Here is a 24,934-nt window from a genome sequence, read left to right as displayed (position 1 = left end):
CCACGTGAACCCCTTTATAGGGATATAGTAAAGGAAGCTAATAAGAACCTTTTGGCTTCACGTCAAGGATTAAGCATAAAAAACATTCGTCCATGCGATAATACGTATAAGGTGTCAGTGGTTTAGCAGCTGTCTGTTGTTGGGGCATTTCTTGTCCAAGCACTGCCCTCTTGTGTTACAATAGTAAAATGCATGCAAGTTATATCTTACCCATAATGCATTGCAAAAAAACCCGGCCAGTACCATTATTTTACAAGGGACGTTTTACGATCTATTCTTTAAACCAAACCCCTTTGTGCCTCTGTCTGAATTAATTTCGGCCAGTTAGATGTTTTAACAAACACAATTATCAGCACTGAGGCATGGATGATGTATTAATTATGTCCGGTTTGCTTTGTGATCATACCCAACTGTGTCGTGTTTAGAGATGGACTCTCCCCTATAATGGTAGATTCCACTCGGTCTCTCAAGCCTTCCTTTTCCTATTGAAGTAGCAGCCATGAGGTAGGATCATCGTCGATGGCACATTAAAAAACACGATTTAAGTGTGAAAATGCATATTTGTTAAGCACCTATCACTTAGCTAAGATCATTGAGTTTCTCCTTTAGCTATACATAAAGTTTATACCACATTACAAAACACAAAACCCATTTTTTACATGGCAATGTGTAACACGATGTAGCAGACGGAGAGGCCATATTGCCAACCCGGCTAGCAGTTAGCGGAGCGGCTAACAGCAACTAAGCTACTGATATAGTGTGATAAAGCTTTTGGTCATTTATGAAACGTGTCAGTTTTGTGACATTATGGCTGATTCAACTGCAGAAGTGGAAGTACGCTGGTTAAATGCATAAACTGGGTGTATTTGTCCTGCAGCATGCTCAGGCTCCAGAAGAGGCTGGCCTCCAGCGTTCTGCGCTGTGGTAAGAAGAAGATCTGGCTGGACCCCAACGAGACCAATGAGATCGCTAACGCCAACTCCCGTAAGTAGAGCAACAAGTGTTCCTCAAAGCTGCCTTTTGGCAGTTTGTTTTTATGTGCGACTTTTAGTTGACATCTCTCAAATGAGCCGTCCGTGCTCAAGCGTGTCACTAAAAGTGAAGCTGGGAAACACTGATAGCTAAAGTTTTAGTGTGTTTGTCCATCAAGTCATGGTCATGACTTCATGTAAAAAAAACGTCATGCCTTCATAAAGTCCCCATATCCAGTTTTTTTTCCTTAAGATTTCAAGACTCTTACTTCATGTATGACAACAGCTGAGAGTAGTTTAAAGCGATATACTAATTGAGAAAACTAGGGATGTCCCGATGAGCTTTTTTGGCCCCCAGTCCGATTTTTTTAATATTGAGTATCTGCCAATACAGAGTCCCGATTTGATACTTGTATTTGCTTAGAGAGCTGCACACGGTTTTTGTTTGTTTGTTTACAAATACTTGAAGTAAACAAAAATATGTCTTCGGTTATTCAATTTAACTTGGTCCAGCTAGCATTGTTGTAAAAAAAACCCCAAAAAACCCCTGCATTCTCTACAGAGCTTGTCTGGTTGTCCAAAGTGATGAATTCAACCACCTTCATTGTAATCTTTTTGGCCTTTTCACTCTCTCGAGGATATTTATCCTTCCTTTTAAAGTCCAGAGTTTGTTGCTTCGGCGCAGCAGCCTTACCTCTGTTGCTTTAGTCAACGTACCGTATTCCGTTTCGTTTTTAGATGTCATATTAAATTAATAGTATCGAACGCAGCTCTACTGCTACCGCCTTGCAAAGCGATAGTATTGCATATATTGCAAGTGGCTGTTGGACTGTTATCGTTTTCTAGTTTAAAATATTTGTGTTGCTAATGCTGATTAAATTCTCAAATTGCCGATCTCAGATCAGTTAAAAATGCCCGGATCGGCATCGATCGTCGAATGTTCTTAATTCCTGGTCTTTACAACAGTGGTAAAAAGCTGCAGGCTCTGGTTATTCTGTGATCACGTCCCCATTTCTGTTGGTACCTTAAACTTCTCTTGTTGGTGCACAGTTATTTAGCTCAGTGCATCTCTGAAGCTTACTTGTTTCCTTCTGTGTTCAGGCCAGCAGATCCGTAAACTGGTGAAGGATGGTCTTATCATCCGCAAACCTGTCACGGTCCACTCCCGGGCCAGATGCCGCAAGAACACACTGGCACGTCGCAAGGGAAGACACATGGGAGTTGGTAAGTTAAACCGCCACTTTTATTTTGTTCCTAGTTTAAGAGGCATTTATGGGATGATTCTTTTGTTATAATGAATATAATAATAATAATAATAAATATAAATAAATTGCTTATGAATGGGTAAACCTCACACACAGACCATCCATTACATTGATCCAAAAAAAAAACTAGTAGAATATGTTAGACATCTTACTGCTTGGATGATGTAGCTCAATGTCTGCTCTGATGTTGACTTCCCTCTCTATTTTTTTTTTCTCACAGGTAAGAGAAAGGGTACAGCTAATGCCCGTATGCCTGAGAAGCTGTCGTGGATGCGCCGCATGAGGATCCTGCGTCGTCTGCTGCGTCGCTACAGGGAGTCCAAGAAGATCGACAGGCACATGTAGGTTCAGGATGTATCTGCTTTTAGATTTGTGGCTGGTTCTTTGATCATGTCAATTTTCTTTTTCCAGTTTCTAAAATTGTTACATTTTGATTTCTGACAATTTTCAATACTCTTGTTGCAATACTGGGTTTATTTTACACTAACCAGACTTCCTGAAGGTAAATGTTAAATTGAGCACGAAATTGTCAACAATGCTGGTATCACTGTATTTATTTTAATGTTTCCCTTTCTGTCTCTCAGGTACCACAGCCTCTACCTGAGGGCCAAGGGTAACGTGTTCAAGAATAAGCGCATCCTTATGGAGCACATTCACAAGCTGAAGGCAGACAAGGCTCGCAAGAAGCTCCTGGCGTAAGTCTGAAACCAAACTTTAAGATCTGTTTAGTTCATAGGAAGGCAGTTAGAGCTGTTAATGATCCAGACAAAGTGTTTCAATGAAAGCCCTTCACTTTGGGCAGGAGGGCCCTTGACGATGCTGCACATTTAGTGGAAAAAAATCTTTTTCTCTCCACTCAACTGTGTCTTGGTGAACTGAAGCCATTTTTATAAGAAAGACCTCGAACACTACTGTAGAGAAGATAGAAGATTGGCTTAATGGTCATTTGCGCTAAGAGTAGTCCTGGTTTACCACAAAAGTAACTATCATAACTATACATAAATACAAACCAGTGCATTGGATTTAGTTTACTTGTATGTTAATGTTTGTGTAAGAAGTTGAGGATGATAATTACACACTGTATGAACACATATCTCTCTTCACCTGTCCTACAGTGACCAGGCCGAGGCTCGTCGTTCCAAGACAAAGGAGGCTCGCAAGCGCAGAGAGGAGCGTCTCCAGGCCAAGAAGGAGGAGATCATCAAGACCTTGTCCAAGGAGGAGGAGACCAAGAAGTAATCTGGTTCTGTCAATCCTGCCTGACTGCCAACTGTCAAGTGCTGACAATAAAAGTGTACATAAAGACACTGAAGGTCTCCTGTACTTTCTTTCCTCACAAAGCAAATACGTGATAAGCGGGAAATTATAAGTTTGCCATAATTTAGAGTATTTTTCTCCAGCTGGCTGTAACGCAGGGTCCAGATATTGACTTGGGAATAATTTAATTACAGTGGATGAAAATGCTTAAAGTAAATTTTGAAGGAAAACATAACCATTCATTAAGAGCGATAACTTGAGCCACCTGGCAAATGAAAGTCCAATATTTACCATTTTAGCTCTGTCTGTAACTCAGCTAAATATTATCTGCAGGAATCCCTCAGTGGAAAATCATCCTGTCTGGCTGCAACGTTGTGTGAACGAAGGAAGGAGCCAAAAGTACTCTGAATTCATTGAAGAGCAAGTCATCGGAATCAGGAATGCTTTATTAATCGAATTGGGAAATTTGGGTGTTGGTTACTCTAACACAGAGAAGCATTAAGAAATAAATGGCATAATAGAAGTAAGAAAAAATGTCATGGGCATTATATATACAATGAAATAAGAGATGAATGCAAAAAGTGATACACATAAGAGATATTTACAAATGGACAGTTTGCTGAGCTTATTATTAAGAGTATAAAAAAAAAGTACCTACAACTTTAACTATCTTTGCACCTTGAGCCCAGACTGTTTTGACAAACTAAGACCAAGAAGGATCTTTCTTCATCCCTTAACAATTATCTTTTGATTGCAAATTTTCAAAGTGAAAAAAAAGTCTTATCTTTGGTAACGTCTAAGAGAGACTGATGCTGGCAAAGTAAAACCAGAAAGAAATTTGAGTGCAAAAACGTTCGCTTTCTCAGGGTAACAGTTAATTTGTATAAAGTGCTTTACAAAAAGAACATGGAATTAAAATACACAGGTATGAATAAAGAAAAGAGAAATTACATGTAAACAATGTCTGGCTTCTACCACCATGGCATTTCTTTTAAAATGGAATTAAATGTTGAACATACAGTGTCTTTAATATTTTGACACAAAGAGAAATGTTAAAAATATTGTTATTTTTGTACGCCAGCAAAACAAATGTCAAGAAATGACAACCACAGAGCTTCTGGTGGTAGATCTAAGTCTGAACGTGAGGGTAAACAAAGTTTTTTCCCCACTATATTCTGACGTATGGTTTCGTCAAATGTTTCTGTACAAATATTAATACAGAAACATATGTTGGAATGGTACTTTGTCACTTGTAATGCAATATTTATTTGAGAAAACGGAGTAAATAAAATGTATAAATGCATGTCCGCTATGGGCTTCTGTAGTACACAAACATGATGGAATGTATGGAAGCTCTTAGCGGACATGCATCCATACATTATATTTACTCCATTTTCCCGTGATTACGAGTTATTTCTTTTTTTTCTTTTTTTCAAAGTTCTTTTTATTGGATTTTTAGAGGCAATACAATTATGACATATTTATATAGTACAGTTAAGACTTTAAATCCCCCCTCACACTCCCGCCACACGTCTTCCCCATCATAATCCCCACTGGCCAAATAAGAAAATAAATAAATAGTTAAACAAATAAATAAAGTAAACAAAACTAAATATATATAGATATACAAAATTAGATAATATAAAATTGTGCATGTGTATATATTGCAATTACATATACTTGCCCATAAACAAACTCAAATACACACACATAAATATACAAATACTCATACTGAATAGAATTAACATAGTTAAGAAAGAAAAGCTAGTTCTGCATCCCAAAAGTTGTCAACTGGAAAGCTACATATAGAATAATAAAGCCTTGACTTAGAAAATGTGAGGAAGGAAGTCAAAGGAGCAAGAGAAGGCAGTCAAAGGTCCACTCCTCTGAAAATATGTGAGAAAGGAACCCCAGACCTTTAAAACTTTTGCCCTGATCCGCGAATGGAGTATCTTATCTTTTCAAGATTTAGGCACGACATCAAGTCACTAAGCCGTCTGGAGTGTGTGGATGGGACAGGCTCCTTCCATTTGAGTAGTATAGCACTGCGAGCTAGGAGAGAAGCGAAGGCAAGGGCATTACGTTTGGCAACAGGTAAATTTAACTCCTCAGGTGAAACACCAAACAAAGCCACCAAAGGATTGGGTTCAATAACGCATTTCAAGACCTGGGACAGAGTTTTAAATACCAGTTTCCAAAATTGTTCTGGGCTATAGCCAATACATATGAATTAATGAACCATCTGCACTCTTACATTTATCACAAGTGAGGCTAATGTCAGGGTTCATTTTAGATAGTTTTGCCTTAGACCAATGTATTCGATGGACAACTTGAATTAAAGAATGACGTGTACACATAGACGATGACTGCACTTGTCCAAGAACCAAATCCCAGACATCCTTAGGTAGATTATTTCTGGTCGTTTTCTTGAGATCTGGACTTCTTTACCACGAGATAATGACGCTGCAACACCTGACCAACGTCAGATGATCAGAACTTGTATCCCCAGAGTTGTAAAAGCACAAAACAAACATAGAAACAGGCTTAACTTAGACCATTAGTGTGGGCAATGGCAGCATGGTATGTTGTAGTATGTAAAACTGTTGTTTTGTTTTCTAGATCGCTGGAAAATTCACAAGAAAACAGGCTTTGTTATCTCGAGATAATGGGCCAAATTAATCCATTATAATGGGAAACCAGCGTTGTTTTCAGGAGATAACAAGACAAATAAGTCGAGACCAGAAATAACTCATTGTCACATGAAAACGGACACGGGACAATCTTTGTCAGTTGTAATTTAATAGTTTTTGCATGACAGTAATCTGTAATGTTAAATTTGAATTGAATGCCGCCTATGTCACAAAGCACAGTAAGATGTTTAGTTTTGTTTGTCCATAAATACTTTTTTGTTATCAGATCATGCAGAATTATCTTTCGCCCCCTGATTCTGATTAGTTTGATTTCCTGCTTTCTGAGAAATTAAATCTTTCTTCTGACTTTTTATCCAGATGCTGTGTTGACCTCAAGTGACTCATGTCCGGAGCCCAGTTTTACCTATGAGAAAGGATAAGTCTTCTGTTTCAATTGCTTGACTGAAATATTAAATCTGTAAAATATTTGGAGATATACCAGACATACTGCGTCAATAAAGGTTTGCTGCCTTCTAGTGGTTGTGGCTGGTATGATGAATCTAAATATCCAAAGGGTGTACAGCCACGGATAATAGCGTGTCAAAAAAAAGAGGGCAGAAATCTGTTAATTAATATTCTTTGTGTCACATTGTTGTTATATATTTAACAGTAATGATATCTTGGTCTTGTGGAGACCAGATTTCTTTGACTTTGTCCAACTCATACATCACTTTTAACATGAATAATGAGCCCTTTCTTAATTTACATTGAAATAAAAAGTACTTCCTGTACTTATTTGTGCATGTAACATTCCAGAAAAAAACTTGCAGAGACGTTGAGGCAACTGCGTTTTTTGCAATTTCTCACTTTCAGTCAGACTTTCTGAGAAAGGAAACTTAGAGACGGAGCTGCAGGAAGTTATATTCTCGCTATGATGTATGTAGTTCATAGTTCAGTGTATCCCTTTTTAACTTCTTCGTACTTCTTCTACTCTTCATGTCAGAGGCCATTATCGTAGTTTTTACTGCACTACATGTGTTTAATAACTTTAGTTACTTTGAAGATTTGATGTATAATTTAAAACAATCAACAAATATGTTACGATGCATTATTGTAGCTTAAGATAAAAGTACGACTTTATTGATGCTGGGGGGAATTTACAGGCAAATTTACCAACCTGAGATGTACAAATGAATGCATCAATAATTATAATCTAATAATACAACATATTTAAATGGGCCATTGTGCATAATTGATACTTTTGGTGGTTAAAATTATGCTTATAATTTGTAATTCTAGTTAGATAAAATTACACATGCATGACTTTTACTAAGTATTTCCATATTACGCAGTGTTTCTTCACTGCTGTAATGCTGCTGTTACTTTAGTTCTGACATTTAGACATGCTCTGATACAAACAGACACAAACAAATGAAAAATTATGCCATAAAAATGCTCTTGTGTCTTACACACGTTTTTTTTTTGAGGTAATTTTTTGGGGGGATTTTGCCTTTATTCCATAGGACAGCTGACGAGAGACAGGAAACATGGGGAGTAGAGAGTGGACAGAGTAGACATGCACCAGACCGGGAGTCGAACCTGTGATCAGTGCTCTACCAACTGAGACAAACCAGCACCCCTTATTACACCCCTCCAGTCGGGCCATTAAGCATCGATTGGTGGTAGAATGGATTGGAGGGTCTCTCATGTCCATTACAGCCCCTGCAGGATGTGTAAATTATGCATGTGCCCCTCTGAATCGGTGTATGTGTGCCCAGTATATCTTAGAGGTTTGTGCAGAGTGTGTGTTTTAGTGCTTATGAGACCTGCAGGTTACTGATAGTTCACACAGGCACGGGGGGGGGGGGGGGGGGGGGGGGGGGGGGGGCAGCAGGCCTCATCATAAGCAGCTGTGGAATTCACTGGGATCAGCTGTTCTTAAACCACCTGACTGCATTACTGCCCCCCTCCGGCCTGCGTCTTCCATCACACCTCCCACTGACAGCCATCGCAAGTGCTGTGAAAGGTGAAGACGACTGTTTGATAAAGCCGACAAAGTGACTCCATCAGGTGACTCAGAGGTCCCCGATCTCATGATTAGATCTCCTTGAACCGGAGGCTTACAGGTCAAGCCTCATCAGATGGGCTCATGAGAGGTCAATGCTGGTAATAATGCACAAAACAGTCACATATAACGTCTTAAGGTTTAAGGTTAAGCCACATACTACGGTCATGTGTTAAAGACCACATGGTTCATGGATTTGAAGAGGCCGAAGAAGTGATGGTGGGTGTGCAACTAGCAATTTATTTAATCTTTAAAGTGTCTGTTCAGTCCAACACCTAAAGTTATCTTGTTTACTGTGACGTGAAACAATAAAATGCACCAAATGTTCCCACTTAAAATGTAGAACCAGAAGATATTATATTATATCCCTATGCTGTTCATTTTAGGGCTCCATAAGAATCCTCAGAGGTTAAAATGTCCTGTCTTCTGCTAGATGAAAAAGCAAATATTTGAATAAAGTATGAAAACGCCTGAGGGGGAACAATGGACATGTGAAAAATCCCTAAATTGCCATAGAGTACTAAATTGCAGTGCCATATGCAGTGGTTGTGTGCAGGATGTGTATAGGGCAGACAAATAAAGAGTTGAATTCACACATAAGTCAATGATTGACATGTCTGTTGCTGCAGTTCCCCTTTGTTAGTTCCTCCTAATGAAAGCCACATTTTTCTTTGTATCTTTTGTTTTTTTGCTCCTTGTGTTGTGAGGAGGCAACATGAGGGAAGTTGAAATCAAATGAGGAAAAACCCCTCATTTGATTTACATTCGTGATGCTTTGATTACTTTTGAAAACACGTCTGTGAGCACACAAAGCTGTAACTGCATCATAATCTATTTCCAGACCTTGAGTTATTTTTAGTCCTCAGCCTCTCGCCAGCTCGAAAAACATCCACATATAAACTTAGTGTCCTCTTACTTCATCTGTTTTCGCTGTCATTCACAGAAAGTCACACTACACACTTTAGGCCGCTGTGGAACCGCAGACAACAATGGGCCACAGGAACCATTTAGTTCCTGAAACTAAAAGTTTCCGGTACATTTGGCTGAATAGCACCTTAATACTAAGAGTGATGTTTCTTTGATTCATTTTGTCACTTAACTTAAAGCTCCTGTGAGGAACTTTCGGTTTGTGTTGATTTTGGCGCCCCCTGTGGACAAAGCCATACCTCTTTACTGACTTGGTCGTGTACATGCTTAAGTGGTGGTTTTTATCTTGGAAAGGAGAAGTGTCCAAACCCCACAGCTTATCCACAGGGGTGCCTCAAGGGTCAGTGCTCGGTCCCCTTCACTTTTCAATATACTATATAATCTTGAAGATTTTCACATAAATAAATGTCTTTTAAGTCACTATCTGTCGCAGAATGAGGTAACACAATGGTGACTGAGCCTATGGCCCACTGATGAAAGCCTTTGCATTTGCAGTATTATGGACTGGGTGTCTGTGTTGACATTCGCCCAGTTAGTGACGCGTTTTCCATCACCCAGCAGTGGTTGGGTGGAGCTAAGCGGCTGCTTTTCCGCTCTCTGCTTGTGTTGCGAGTAAACAGTAATCTACTATGGCTGAACAAACAAAGAAAAGATCGATGACTACAGATACAACTTCAAAAATAAGTGAAAATCCAAAGAAAAAGAAACAAATTTGACGCTTAGATGAAGGCAAACAGTCTAAAGAGGAAAGCGACTGTCAGCGAAGAAAAGTTTCAAGATTATATCTTTAACTAAAGGTCTGTCTCACTTCCGCTCACTGGGTTGCCAGGTGTAAACTCTTGATTTGCCAAAGAAAAGAAGACGTAAGACAATGACAGGAAGTATACCTGCCTAATATGTATTTAAAAAAATACCAGCAAAGTCTAACAGGAAGTTTGTGGTGCTTTCAGGGGAACCCCCGTCGTCAGGAGACATTGAGATGCTTCACATCCTGTCTCTCATGTGTTCACGTCATGGATGGTCCTGGAAACAAACCAGCAGCCTCATCCCAGCTGAAGATACAGAGTAAAGGAGGAGGAGGGGGTTGCTTTTATTGGGGGCTGTTTGGATGAAAATGAGACCATTGTCTGTCCGTCTGCCTTGTGGTGATGTCACATGGGCTCTTTAGAGTACTTCTCCTCCTCCTCCTTTATTGCATGCCACCCCGAAGCACGCTGCGTTCAGACTTCCTGTCAAGAGCAGCTGCGGAGGGTCAGCTGGGACTCACACACACGAGAACTATGCAAACATGTTTCCAAAGGAGTACTGGTTGGCCACTTCACACGCAAACACATCCTCTCATCCTCCCCGATTTGAATAACGTTGTCATCTTTGCGTTGACTCTTGACACTGCTGAATAACAGATGAATCACAAAAGCTCGGCTCCTAATTACACAGTCATCCATCAGTGAGATGATAATTCCAGCGTGAGTCATGATGCTGAGTAAAAGAGCCTGAGGGCATCCTACGGGCGCACAGAGAGCTGCACAATGCTGAAAAATCTGTCTTGTTACAAGATTATGGACATGATGTTGAAAAATGACTTCTTTGGCTTTAATGTGGTTAAATAGCTCACAGAGAGGATGTAAATGACATCGCCTGTAAGCTAGTGAGTGTGGGAGGCTGCAGGATGGCCGGTGATCAAAGGAAACCAGATGAGAGGTCTGGATATTGGATTTAGCAGACCTCCAGAGAAGGTGTGCTACAATTATTCCAGGGCAGTGGCTCCCTTTTACTGCCTCCTTATAATTATGGCATTTCCATGCCTGAGAAAACCTTTTTATTCCACATATTTGTCTCCACATTCCTGCCTATGTCTCATGATACAAGAAAGGTCAGGCATGTGTCTATTTCTTCCCAGAGGCATGACTCTCAGGATGGATTTTTTTTTTTTTTGAAATCGCTCGTCTGATCGGGACACATCCGGGAGAAACATAGAAGAGTGATTCATTCTTTGTTTCCACCCCAGAAAGTCAAGTCGATTTGATTCTTTTATGGTGTCAAAATGGACGAAACCTCAGGAAGGGCAACAGATAAGGTCAGAGGTCAAAGAATATGAAGAGATTCCAGATGTTTAGAGTACTTACTTGCATACTATAGCAAATAAAACCTGTAGCGTTGACACATAGCACACATTCCCTTTGTGAGGCTGCTCACTGCGGTCACCAGATCCTCTCTTGGGTCAATGAACCATTACATGAATGTGTGCTTGAGGTAAAAAGCAGGTTAAGTGAAGCTTTTACTTTCCTAACAACCCTCTCTCCCGACTCTATCGGCCGCATAAGCCTGATTTTATTAGTTGCACAACCATCTGTATTGATTTAGCCCACGTCTCCGTCTGGTCACAGCCAAGCAGCCTGAAACAACCCCAACAAGTCTCCTGCAAAGCCCGCAGTCTGCCAAAATCAAAAACTTTCCAAGAGCTCCTTTGTTTTGGATTTCAGCACTTGGGGCGGTGGGAGGGGGTTGCTGTGTTGCAGAACTCAGCTTACTCAGCATGTAGCTACCCGGCGTAATTACTTCATTGCAAGGAGCTCAGCGTGGAGTTTTCCACTGGAAACTCGAATCATCAGGGATAAATGCAGGAAGGCAGGGCGTGGTCATCCGTTTGTGGATGTTTTTTTTCACTGTGAAATGAATCCCACGTAGTCATTATATTTCAGAACTCACCACTCGTCTGTTTTTTATCTCTCTCTGTCTATACCTCTTCTCATTTCCGCCGGCTGCTGCATTTCAGGTTGTACCATGTCTCCCCTTCCTCGGGCCCCAAATGCTCCCTCCCACCTCTCAGACTCCCTCACTTTTATTGTAAGAGGATACACACAAGAGCTTATACAGCTGGCAAAGTTTGACAGCGGAATAAAAGAAGCTTGTGCATGTACTGGTCACTTTAAGAGGTGCTCTGATTGGACGGGAAGCTTCTGTCCTTCGCTGCCCTGCTCTTCTCCCTCATTGGGTTTGAACTTCTTTCCTGACACACACACACTATTCAAGAGGCAAACTGTGGGCTAATTCAGTCCTGGGCACTCATGTTACTGCAAAGGGGAAGGTGGCTTAAGGGGTGTGGGCGGAGGATGGCTTGGGGGAGGGAGGGGAAAGCAGAGAGGGAAGGCTGGGGCTCCGGATAGGGGGCGGAGAACAGAGCAGAAGGAGCTCCAGCTTTGGGACTTCAGTGGAAAGTAGCATTGTGCTGTGAGGACACATGAGAGAAAAAGAGGGAGCGACAGAGGAAAGAAGATGGGTTTTCTTACCTCAGAGACAAGATTGAAGAAGAAGGATGTGGAGCAGAAAAAGATCTGTTTAAATCTCAGCTGACCGGGACACAAACAGGAAGAGAGGAAAGAAAGAGGTGCACAGAAGACAAGGGGACTTGCCTGAACAGGAGGGCAGCAAAAAAGAAGTGTGTGCTCAGAGAGAAACTCTGACTCAAAGTAGACAGACAGGAAGAGTGAGAGGAGGAGGAGGAGGGAGGTAAAAGAAAAAGTTAAGAGAGCAGAGAGGCAAACGATTAACAGTAGAAGAGAGAGAGAGAGTGTGTGTGAGTGGGGAGAGCGAGACGTGTAGGAGAGAGGGAACAAAAAAACAGAAGGGGGGGAGTGACAAAGAGCAGATAACGGCCGAGTGTTGAGCAACGGCAGAGAAAGGGGGAGACAGAAGGTGAGGGGGGCTAGCGGGTGAGGTTAGCCGGAGGAGAGAGAGGTATGAGGGGACAGCTCTCGAAGTCACTCTTCTCTCTGGTGATCACTCTCCTGTTTTTGGGGAGCCTGCTGACAACTCTCATCTGGTACGTGTTCGACAGCAAGTAAGTGTGGAGCTACATACACACACACATTTACTGTCTCTTCGTTCCAGTTGGGCAAGTTTTAGTGTTATGGCAGATTTATGGATGACAAAAGTTGCAGGAGATGCAGAGCTGATTTAGCACTCACACCACAATACTAAGCTTGGTTAAAGACTGACGTTAGTAGCAGAAAAAGTTGGAAATTTAATTAACCTTTATGTGTTAAAATGTGCCATGGTCTCAATCAATCAGCCATTGAGACTTGTAGAAACAGGAACACAGTCTGACACTTAATAATCTGTCAGAGGTTGTCCCAGGGACACACATCTCAAGACTGCATGAAGACTAAGAGTCAGGCGTCCCTCGATCGGAGTTTTTTAAAGCCCTTTTCAGAAACTATAAACAGGAACAGAAGTTGATGATGCAAAAGCAGCACACTCCGCAGACCACAGTCATTTCAACACGCACACAAGTCTGCAGATGAATGTAGCAACGTAGCAAAGGTCTCTGGCGGTGAGTTTGTACACTGGTTGTTCATTTATGGTGTACGGAGCTGACACATTTACAGGGCAGAACGTATTACTTGTACAATTACTCTATTAGCTTTAGTTGTAGCTTGAAATTCATACAGGATCATAAAGTTGGTTTTATGAAAGCGTTTCCTGGTTAGGTGCTCACTAAGATGATTCTATATGAGGATTTCTGCACGTAATGAGCATGTGCAAGGGAACAAACAATACAGCACATTCAAAACAGGGTCTAGTATAGCCTTTACATTCAAGAGTTATCTCTGTGTTGGCTATCTCTGTGCATCTCTGTGAGGAGGGTCCATCATAAATAGTTACTATTAATAGATGTATGCGGGGAGTGGTTCATAGCCAATGTCTAAATACAGGGTCCAGAATTTTGAGCTTCGCCCCTGATTAGATTATCTATCCCTCGCCTGGCTTCTGCATGTAACACATCTGTCCTGTTTCTCTTTGTTTTCCTCCGCAGCAATGTGGACCCTCGCAAACCGGTCCCTCAGAAGAAAAGCACCCCGAAGACCTCTGACCTCTGCAAAGGCTGCAAGTGAGTATGAACACTGTCTCCTGTAGTTACCTTTTTGTTTGCTCCTTCATAAGCTCAAGGCCTGTCAGCGATATGCAGGGATTACTCACCTGGTTGTGTATTTGGATGTGTGTGTTTGTGCGTGTGTGTTACAGGGAGGTCATCGAGAAAGTAATGCAGCGTTACTCTCAAACCTGGAAGAAGCGGGAGAACACTTACCAAAAATTCAGGTAAAAAAACATCTTTTTTTTATTGTTATTTACTTTTAAAACAACAAAAAACAAACAACATATGTATAGACACACACACACACACACACACACACACACACACACACACACTGTACATACTGTACATTAAGCCATGCTCGATAGGTGGTGGGACTTGAGGTCAAAAGTTATCTCTTGGAAGCCCCCACGGCCAATAAAATATGACAGGGTGCACAATAAGGTAGCCCAATGTAAAGAAACCTTAGCCCCTCTTACACTGCCAGCTCAAGGTGGGATTATTAAGCCTCTGTTACGCCTCGTCTTCTCTGTAAAACATGCTGGGGCGAAATCGCTCCGCCTCTGAGGCAGTAACAGAGGCGTAATGGCGTCAGTTTAAACAGCGGCGACGGCAGGGTGGAACAGCGGCGTGTGTGTATGTGAAGCATGTGCTCTTTGTTTACACCTTGCGCACGTTTTGCTTCTGCGACGCTGTAACGGTGTATAAAAATACACACTGGGGCGGCTTCAGCCGGCGTTGCTTGGTCCAATGGAAAATGGCAAAGGCGGCATAACGACAGAGCTTCGTTTCAGCACTGTGGCGGAATTGCGATGTAAAAAGTGCTCTTGTTGCAGGGTGCCCTTAAAATAAGTAAATTGACCTTTTACAGGCCTCTACATGGTTAAACAGTTTAAAATCTGATTTTAATAATAAAACAATTTTAATCTTAACATGTGTTTGGAACTTTCAGGGTTTTGGTGCCCAGCAGCATGCAGCTGGTGCCCCTTTATTTATCTCCGCCCCCAGCCCTCAGACAGCCTGAGTCTGCCAGTGCAAAGCAACAAATCTTACTTAGTAGCAGCTGGGTCTGTTTGCTTTGTGACATAATCACAAAAGGGAGCCCAAATCTTAACAAATTTACATTATGATTCAGATGAGGAGATTCCAATCTCCTCCACATAATGAGAAGAAATGCTGTAAAGGAAGAGGGGACGTAGATTTCTGATTTCTAGCTAGTGTAGCTGTAACCGTTTACTATTGTTGCTGGGGAGCTCTCAGAGAAACCCAAAGTAGTGACTACAGTCTGTGTTCTACAATAACTTGTAATGATTAAATTTCCTTCCTGTATGTTTTAACTTCATAACAAGCTCAGAAAAGATGAGCCAGGGTGCACTCGCCTGAGTTTCACACTTAGCTGAAACTGATTGAGTCATCCTATTAAGTCTGTCTTTGAAACATGATTGAGACGACTTTAAACTGCTGAGTGAATGTTTAAAGAAAATCCAAGGCTGTGTAGGTGTAGGTAGTGTTTTTATATGGAAGAAGAGTTAAAGACGTAGTGAAGGAGAAGTGGAAATAGAAATGTGGATTAAAGTAGAGGAACTTACATGAACATGTGAACCACATGGTCTAAATATAACACCTCGTAAAGTCATGTGAATTATGGTAAAACAGAGGGACTTCACCTGAAGGTACCACGACTACTCTCACTCTTAGAGTTAAATCTTAATGTTAAATTCTCATGTGAAAGAACTTTTAATTGAATAAACTGCCCATCTGCATCAGCATCAACACTCCTGACCCACTTGCACATCCTTTGACAAAGTCCTTGTGTTTCCACAGATCTCAGCTGAACAGCAAGTGTCATGGTTTTGACAAGGCCATCATTACCCAGGCCAACACTCCAGTGGGACATAAGCTTGTGTACGATGGGGAAAAGAGGAGGAGCCTCCAGGTGACCCCAGAGATTTTCAGCACATTTGCAAAGGTATGTTTGTCACACATGAATATAACCTCAACATCTGTTGCTGGTTTGGTGTCTCGATTGTTCCTTAAAGGGGTTTTCACAAAGATGATTTCCCTGTTTGCTTTCACGTGTCTATTCTTACTACTGTACTTAATATTTTTATTGTCAAAGCAGTTTGTGACCTTGCTTTGTCAGATTTAATATAGCTTTTTTCTTTTAAACTTTTTTACTCACGTATTGGTTAATATAAGGGACTACACAGTGTTATGTTTATTTTTTTATCTGTCAAGGGGCACTCAGATTTGACCTAAGGACTTCTTGTTCTGCAGTCCAGTGCTATACCACTGAGCGTTACCCCCAGGGATATGGGATGCAAAAGTTTTAAGCCGACAGCATTAAACCTATTACAGCAATTAAAGACCTTGAAAATAGCAAATACCGTATGATATCTTTAATAATTAAAGAATGAAAATACGACAAGGCAGCTATGTAATCAAAAGACATCGGTAGATTTAGGTGTTGTTAACCATTGAACCATCTTACTTAAGCTGTGTCCCAGTCTAGGGGCTGCAGCTTTCGAAGGCCGCATTTGGAGGCCAGTTGCGTCACAGAAGCGCGTCGAAGGCTGTCTCAAATTGAAGTCTCCTCCTTCAGATGCGGCCGACAAATGTGTCTTCCTTTTCCCAGGCCGCGAAGGATCCATCGGGTGCATCCTTCACGGCCCAAAGTATCCCGGGATGCATTGCGCACCAATTTAAACGAGATTGGCAGACTCTTACGTGACCGAGGAATACACTTTTAAATGTTAGTACATTTTTCAACTCAGTCAATAGACAATAGATAGCGTTACATATGTTTAAAAAAACAAAAGGGCCCTAGAAACAAATTATCTTTGAACTCATATGTTAACTTACTCGATGTCAGTTATGCTAGCTAGTTAGCCCGCTAGCAACCTATTGCTAAGCGACAGGAGCGGTGTTTGGTGACACAAGGGTAATCCTCCATAGACCAGACCGTCTCATTTCCGTTCAGCTTTAACGGTCCGATGAATGACGCATCCTCCGTGGACCGCCTCCTTCGAAGGCTACGGCCCCTGGTTTGGGACACAGCTTTAGTGTGTTAGCATGCTAACATTTGCTAATTAGCACTAAACACAGAAAAGTAAGTTTCATGAAAAGGCACTTTCATGAACTTTATGGTGGTGCAAGATGAAAGGGATCAAACTCCTAGCAGAATTTAGTATCTTGAAACCATGAATGTCTGTGCACACATGGTGCCAGTCGAAATAATTCCCAGAATATAGGGATGCACTATATTATCGGCACGTTATCGGTAACTACAGATAATGGCTTGACAGTGACATATCAGCATCGGCAGATTTGTCAATTTTCTGCAGATAATTTCCACCCATAAAACAACGCTTTAGTTATGCCTAAATGCTCGATGATTCCTTAAAAAAGCTTGACTTAATGCTACGACATTAACTTATCAACAATACACCTCAACAATACAATAAACAACGTTCACAACTCTTAACTAGCTAACAGTTAGCTCACGTCTCGTCATTTTACCGGACTTCGCAACATCAAACACGCTGAAAATACACTCGCGGCCAAAGCCGACACTAAGAGAGTGTCACATACACATCAGTGCAAAACTTACTTACATATTCATGGACGCACACACGATAAAAAGGGTCTGTCAGCGATCACTGATGTCTCTGTAGTAGGTGCCGTGTTTCGGGGGGATGAGTGAGTGATCAAACACGTGACCTTTTGTACAACGCCTCTTCCGTCAAGCATGAAGAAGGGTGCAAAGGGTGCGAAGATGTCTACGGTATGGCAGTTTTTGGCCACTACAATAAGAGTAGGCAAGATATCAATTCCACTACAGGGGAGACTTGATGTTCTTTGCAATTAGGTGGAAAAAACAGGTGCCTGATATATCGGTATCGAAATCGGCAATCGACAAAAAGGGTCGGAAAATATTGGCATAGTGGATATCGCCAAAAAATCCAATATCGTGCATCCCTACTAGAATAGGTTTAAAAGCTGACCTGCTGGTGGCGCTAGATTAACAGCAAATGCATCAGTAAAGTTTCAACTCTTTCCACAACTATCTGGTGAAGTGGTGTTTTTGTTTTTTTATGTTTAATCCCAGAAAGTGATCACCTCGCCTCAGGCTGACACGATGCGATAAGTCATAATTATTAAGCAGATTGACTGTTTCATCTGAAAATGTTATGATTATGTGCGAATTTGAATAAAGTGTTGAGCCCAATTAGATATTGAATTTAAACTCTTGAGGTTTTCCAGTGGTCACTCAGAATTGAACCAGGGGCCTCGTGAACTGCAGAAAAATGCTTTACCACTGAGCTATACCCCTTGTCCTGGGACAAAGCAAACCACAGTACAAAAAAAGGATGCAATAAAGGTGCTCACAGAATTCAAATTACATTGTGTAAATTATTGAACTGACAGACTACTTCCCTTTAAGTGTACTGACAAAAGTTATCTGTAGTTCACAGATGTTAAATATCAGCCGTAAACAGCTGCTACATACTATAACTCTACTGTATACTGCAGGGGATTTGGGAAGAGTGAGTCAAGTGATGCGGAAACATTTGCAAATGAGATCCAGCACTAGATTTCAAACAGAGAGGACATTATCATCAGTATAAGTGATTGTTTAGTAATACTTTTTCCATTGGTGGTGATTCCAGGAGCATCCTTTCTCAAATAAAACATGGGACACGTGTGCTGTTGTTGGGAACGGAGGGATCCTGACTGACAGCGGCTGTGGAGAGACGATTGATTCAGCTCAGTTTGTCATCAGGTGAGAGAGGTGGTTTACTGAGAGACTGATGAACATGTTAACCAACAGAATTCGATCAATGTCTAGTGAAATGTTGTTGTTTTTTTGTTCAGATGCAACCTACCTCCTTTGGAAAATGGTTACGAGAAACATGTGGGCATTAAGACGGACCTCGTGACAGCAAACCCAAGCATCCTACTTGAGAAGTGAGGATGAATCTCACCGCACCGTCACTTTAAATGTTATTTCGTTGCTGTTGTTGCTTCACATCTGCTGTTTATTTTCAGGTACGGGTCTCTGATGGGGCGTCGCCGTCCGTTTGTGGATAATATGCGTACTTACGGCAACTCCCTGCTGCTCCTTCCAGCCTTCTCCTATGGCCACAACACTCCTGTGTCTCTTCGGGCCGCTTACACCATGGAGGACTTTGGAAGCCCCATGCGGCCGGTCTTCTTCAACCCTGAGTACCTTCACAGCCTGGCCGTCTTCTGGCGCGGCCAAGGCCTGCGAGCAGTGCGCCTCAGCACCGGTATCATCATGGCTAGCCTGGCGCTGGAGCTCTGCGGAAATGTGCACCTGTATGGGTTCTGGCCCTTCAGTAATCACCCACATGGACTCTTCACCCTTACAAACCACTACTACGATGACAGACAAACTAAAACAAAATTCCACGCCATGCCGGCTGAGTTTGAACTCTTGCTGCGGCTGCACAGTCAGGGAGTGCTAAAGCTTCACTTGGAAGATTGTCGCCCTAGGAAAAAGTAGACCCTGGGACAGAACAGAAGAAAAGTGCCTTTTTTTAAGCCAGTCTCTCATGAAGTCTTTTAAATATTTTTAAATGAATGGCTGATGACACAAATTGTGTGTCACATTTGCACTGAAACTAAAATGCAGCAAACATGACTCTATAAAACTGACTGTATTTATTACCACACGTGTTCCAGCTGGAGTCTGGAGGGACTTGATTTGAATGGGAAATCCTTTGTGAGGCTTAGGTCTACAATGTAGTGCCTTATATAAATCAGTTACTAATGATATATATAACTGACCAGGAGCTTTTCAAACAAACTGAATGTATTTCGAAGTTACTCAAATACCTCCTTTACATGAAGACTGTCTTGCTAAAACAGCAGCACGCTGAATGTTGTGGTTGAAAAGCTCATCAAACACTTATCACTTGTTGACGGGAAATGTTTGGTGCATTTTTTCACACATTGTTAAAAAAAAAGAACGCTGGTGCTGGTTGTGAAAGATGATTTCTGCACTCTTGTTCTCACTCTATGACACTGATTCTGCTGGATTTGCAGGGGTCGTGTCCCAGGAGCATCACCTACAACCCATCATGGCCGCCCTCTGTGGGCAGAGACGCAATAGAAAGAAACAGGAATAGCAACACTAGTAAAAAAAAAATGGTACAGTCACCGAGGAAACAAGTACTTTCTAAGTAAATGTAAATGCTAAATCAAGTTAACTGACTCTGATCTAAGGTGATATAATGATTGTGAATTGTGCATTTAGGGTGAATTTTTTTTGGGTAACCTTCCTTTGTGTCTGCATCAAGTCTCGGGTGGATTTATTGCAACTGGGAGTATTGCTTTTCATGCTGACATTTGTAAAGTCTTAACAGTGATATAAATAATGAACAAGCTGTAGACGACCAACCTTGAGAACTCTTTGTGAGCAAACTTCAGAAACATTTTTGTGATTTTGTTTTGTGAACAACACAAAGAGGCGAGAGGGAAAATTACAGTGAATCGAGGAATAAATATTTATTAGAAACAGATCTTTGTGTGGTATCGGTGGCTGGGGTGGAATTTATTTCTACTTCTATCCAGAATGCGAAAGCTTTATCCCAGACATCTCGGCTTACATGATTTAGTGTCCTTTAGCCTTTGAGTTCCCAAAACCTGCCAAGATTTGTCCTTAGAATGCAGAATTTCTACTAACAAATGCCACATTTGGCTGGTTCTTGGGGCACAGTTTGTACTTTGTGTTAGTTTTATGGATGGAACAACGTATGATTCACTGATTTATTAGCACAGCCCTTTTATGTGCATACTTCTTTTGATTCTTTTCACATTTGTTACATCTCACAAAACATTGTGCTGGAGTAGTGTATTGTATGAATCCATAATCATTTTTCTATTCATCATTTGGACTTTTTCTGATACAGTTGTGATGTAAGTATCCTTTACATTACTTCACCTTCCACTTCACTAAGTCTCTCCTGCGTGTCCTGCTGCAGGGCGACCAACTGTTATCAAATGTACCAGACAAGCAAAGTGGATGATGCTTTCAAGGACTGAATTAAAGCCATTAATTAGGCTAATTAGTCCATAAATAGGCTGAATTGTTTGTTTCATTTTAGAGAAAATAGCCTGCTGCCACAAGTTGCCATCCCAGAAATTCCCACTGGCTAGTCTCTCCAGGGAAAGTGTTTTATTCAGAGGATCACCAAAACATACTCTCCATTTCCATCCTTGATGTTTCTTCTCCAGGCAGTTCGTCTGTGAACTCGCAAATGACAACAGACACAAAAAGGAAAAAAAGAGAGTGAGGACACAATCCTTACAGGCACTGAATGATCTCTCAATATTTCTGTTTGTTCAGTGTGACTGAACAAATATTATCAAGGACAATTTAATTCAGAGGCTAATTGGAACAAACATTTAGCTCGTCATGCATTAATGTCATTGAAAGCCTGACAGACTGGTTTGTTCTGTCATCTGCTGAAGAGCTGATGAGCTGAAGTTCAACTGTCACTGAATGAACCGCCAAAGTGACAAACAAACGACTGACGTGAGCTAAGGTGGCATCTCGTCTGTTTCCTGTGACACAACATCAGCCTGTGTGACTGACCCGGGACTGTGAGTGACCCCCGATCTCCACCAATCAAAAGCGTAGGTAAGTACATTTGTTTTATCCTCCTCTGCCTGTTGCCCCTCTCTCTCTCTCTCTCTCTCTCTCTCTCTGAGGGCTTTTAGTTCCAAAGTGTGTCTCAATCCTAAACTGGAAAATGCATATTGTTACTGTCAAGTGAAATATATCTCAAATTTAGACACAAATACATAACTATGCCACAGGGTAATTCCTCTGACCTGGATAGCTGCCCGAATTCTTTATTAACCCCACAAACAAACAAGTCTGAGCAGCATAACCTAGAATAGTTTTTGAGATGTAAGGCCAAGCTGCCAGTCACAAATACTCTGAGCAGATGGGGTCTTTAAGTGTCCCCATAGCACGTCCTCATATCTCAGTGACTGCTGTCAAGTGTCTGTTCCACAAACAAACGAACGTTGACCTCGGTCCAACACAGAGAAGTTGTTCTGCTGTTGAACACGTCGGCGTGCGGGATCCTTGCTGTTTTTTCGGGGTCACAAACTCAAGGCCCGCGGGACGGATAACATCCCAAGAATGTCCCCACTCACCCCGGAGGATCATGAGCTGTCCAGCTTGAAGTCAGAGCTACGCTCCATTGCGACCCTCCTGGATGATGTCCTCCAGCGCCAATCCTCGCTCCTCGCCCGGGTGGAAGCGCTGCAGCAGGATGGCCCCAGCTCGGCCAACGCTGTCCACGGCACATCGGATGCTCCCTCTTCCTCCTGGGCGACCGTTGTTAGGAAGGGGAGACCGGTCTCTCTCCCCTTGTTTTCCCCTGACATGGAAGAATGTGACGACAATTCCATCCCGTTGTCCAATTTCTTCACCCCCCTGGAGAAGTTAACTGAGCTACCGGCTACATGCTCACGCACTGCTCCTGAGAAATCAGCCCTGCCAAACTCCCGACACAGAAAGCGTCACATCCCTCCAACTAGCCCACTGATGTCCCAGGGTAAACGTCCAAGGTGTTCATCCCCTTCATCGGTATCCTTCTCAGAAAACTGGCCTCCTCTCCCTGCCCCGCAGCCATCGCTTCCACCGTGGAAGTTCCACGGCCTAACGTGGGTCCGATCCCCTCGACGCTCAATGATGACGTCATCTGCGCAGGTGACTCTAATCCCTCTTCTACTGTTCCGGATTCCCCTGGCATCTCCTATCTGTCTCTGTCCTCTAAATTGTCGGTCTATGACAATGGCTGCAAGAATCAACCTCCTGAAATCCTCATAATTGGTGATTCTATCATCAGAAATGTGCATCTCCCAGGCTCCATCACTTACTGTCTCTCCGGTGCGATTACTACTGACTTCATAGAACTGATACCTGTCCTCATTGATCTCCATCTGTCTGTTCACACTGTTCTGTTGCACACCGGCACAAATGACGTCATGTCCAGACGCTCCTGCAAACTTTACCTTGATCTTGAGTCGCTGATTCACACTGTTGAAAGCCTCGGGAAGAGGTGTGTTCTCTCTGGCCCTATTCCCACCCTGCTCAAAAGCTCAGAGCGTTTTAGTCGACTTTTTAGTCTGCACACGTGGATGCAGAACTTCACCACTGCAACAGGCCTGGGTTTTATTAGCAATTTTGACTATTTTTGGACTGAGCGTGATCTCTTCAAATTTGATGGCTTACACTTGAATAGAAAAGGGTCTGAAAGATTAACAAGCAATTTTATTAACTTCATTGCTTTTAGCCTGAAATGATGCTTTTCCCAGCAAGACTCTGCCCTGCACATGTTGTCTTCCTGTCACAACACTGTCTCTGATAGTGCGGGTCCTGCTGTCATCTTTCGTGTTTGCACTGTCTCCGCTTCTGGCCCCCTTACTCCACCTAGTTCTTTTGCAGCAGCAAAACCTGCAGCTGATCCTCATACCTCTTTTCCAATGTCAATTCCAACTTCTATCTGCTCTCATATCCCTATTAGAGTTACTGACAGGCGTTGCGTCCTGTCAAAACGCTCTCACTGTCCTCAGAGCAACAACCCTGATCCCAGTAAAGTTAATCGTTCCAGTACTCGTGGGAGGGTCACATCTAACCTGATTAGTATAAAAACAGTTCCTGTCCCTCCAGCTCTTCTCCCTGTCGACCTCAGTTGTGCTTTACTTAACATTAGGTCACTCTCCAGCAAGACATTTTATATTAATGATTTTATTACTCACTATGGTTTGCATTTATTTTTCCTCACTGAGTGTTGGCTTTCCTCCACTGCCAGTGCTGTTCTTATTGAGGCGTCTCCCCCTGACTATAGCTTCTTATTCTCCGCTAGGAAAGACAAAACGGGTGGGGGAATTGCAGTTATCTTCTCTAATCAACTTCCCTGTACAGTATGTTCACTCGGTGACTTCACATCTTTTGAGTACCTGGCCATGCTTATTGGAAACCGCCAACATATCCTGGCATTACTCATTTATAGACCACCCAGGTTTAATCCCATTTTTTTAACAGAGTTCTCTGAATTTTTATCTACCGCTTTGATTAAATATGACAAAATAGTTCTGCTCGGTGACCTGAATTTTCACATTAATGATGTTTTGGATTCCAAAGCAACCGAATTTCTGGATCTTCTTTTTAGTCTCAACTTCATCCAACATGTCACTGGCCCCACTCATAATCTCGGTAATACTTTGGATCTAGTCTGTACAAAGGATATTACTGCTGGCCTCCCTTCTATTCTTCAGGTCCCGGTCTCGGATCACTCTTGTGTCTTTTTTAACCTTCTCACGCATGCACTGACTATTCGCTCTGAATCTAACACTCATTTTTTTCGTTTTATTAACAACAATGTTAAGTCCCTTCTAGCTGATCATTTGCCCGATAAACTTGAGTCATTTTCCAACACGTCTATGTCTGTCAACAACCTTACAGATGGCCTAAACAGTGCACTGTCAGAATCGCTCGAGTCCTTTGCTCCTCTTAGAACTAGTAGAGGCACTCGAACTAAATCTGTACCTTGGTTCTCCGACCTCACTCGCTCTTTAAAACGGGCTTGTCGTAAACTTGAAGACAGATGGCGTACCTGTAAATCTGAGTCCTCACGCCTCGCCTGGACTCTTAGCTTTAAACATTATAAACATGCACTTTCAGCTGCCAGATCTTCTTATTTCTCCAATTTGATCGAAACCAATAAGAACAATCATCGGGTCCTGTTTAATACTGTGGCCAGGCTTACACACTCTTCACCGGTTTTGAGCTCTTCTTTCACAGCTAATGATTTTCTAGAGTTTTTCACTGATAAAATCTCCCAAATAAGGAACAATATCATTAGCCAGCAGCTCTCTAGCACCATGTCCAGCCAGTGCTC

At 42.0% G+C, this 24,934-nt stretch overlaps 2 protein-coding genes across 3 annotated transcripts; both read left to right on the top strand.

Annotated features, from left to right (window-relative positions):
• The first annotated feature begins 481 nt into the window (after positions 1 to 481).
• Positions 482 to 3,543, top strand: rpl19 (ribosomal protein L19). The gene is made up of 6 exons (XM_069675892.1): positions 482 to 504; positions 878 to 984; positions 2,073 to 2,195; positions 2,457 to 2,577; positions 2,821 to 2,931; positions 3,352 to 3,543. Exons 1-6 carry the CDS (start codon positions 500 to 502, stop codon positions 3,473 to 3,475), a joined length of 591 nt encoding a protein of 196 aa, XP_069531993.1. The 5' UTR covers positions 482 to 499; the 3' UTR covers positions 3,476 to 3,543.
• Positions 3,544 to 12,274: 8,731 nt separating this feature from the next.
• LOC138604051 (alpha-2,8-sialyltransferase 8F-like) lies at positions 12,275 to 20,631 on the top strand. Of its 2 annotated transcripts, none has more exons than XM_069675882.1 (7): positions 12,275 to 12,938; positions 13,932 to 14,006; positions 14,141 to 14,215; positions 15,816 to 15,960; positions 18,662 to 18,774; positions 18,867 to 18,959; positions 19,041 to 20,631. In XM_069675882.1, exons 1-7 carry the CDS (start codon positions 12,856 to 12,858, stop codon positions 19,516 to 19,518), a joined length of 1,062 nt encoding a protein of 353 aa, XP_069531983.1. In that variant the 5' UTR covers positions 12,275 to 12,855; the 3' UTR covers positions 19,519 to 20,631. The 2 variants fall into 2 exon arrangements, with proteins under 2 accessions (XP_069531983.1, XP_069531982.1); XM_069675881.1 differs by having other exon boundaries at positions 12,275 to 12,956.
• The last annotated feature ends 4,303 nt before the right edge of the window (positions 20,632 to 24,934 follow it).

Source organism: Semicossyphus pulcher, unplaced genomic scaffold (assembly GCF_022749685.1).
Source record: "Semicossyphus pulcher isolate SPU_LCO1_2020_fin unplaced genomic scaffold, fSemPul1.0.p SCAF_25, whole genome shotgun sequence".
Classification (NCBI taxonomy): Eukaryota; Metazoa; Chordata; class Actinopteri; order Labriformes; family Labridae; genus Semicossyphus; species Semicossyphus pulcher.
This window is presented reverse-complemented; position numbering and strand designations above follow the sequence as displayed.

Coding starts and splice junctions, on each gene's coding strand:
- rpl19 (XM_069675892.1), top strand. Junction 985..2,072: donor GATCGCTAACGCCAACTCCC/GTAAGTAGAGCA, acceptor TTCTGTGTTCAG/GCCAGCAGATCCGTAAACTG. Junction 2,932..3,351: donor GCTCGCAAGAAGCTCCTGGC/GTAAGTCTGAAA, acceptor CCTGTCCTACAG/TGACCAGGCCGAGGCTCGTC.
- LOC138604051 (XM_069675881.1), top strand. CDS start 12,856: ATGAGGGGACAGCTCTCGAAGTCACTCTTCTCTCTGGTGATCACTCTC. Junction 12,957..13,931: donor TGGTACGTGTTCGACAGCAA/GTAAGTGTGGAG, acceptor TTTCCTCCGCAG/CAATGTGGACCCTCGCAAAC. Junction 18,960..19,040: donor CCAAGCATCCTACTTGAGAA/GTGAGGATGAAT, acceptor GTTTATTTTCAG/GTACGGGTCTCTGATGGGGC.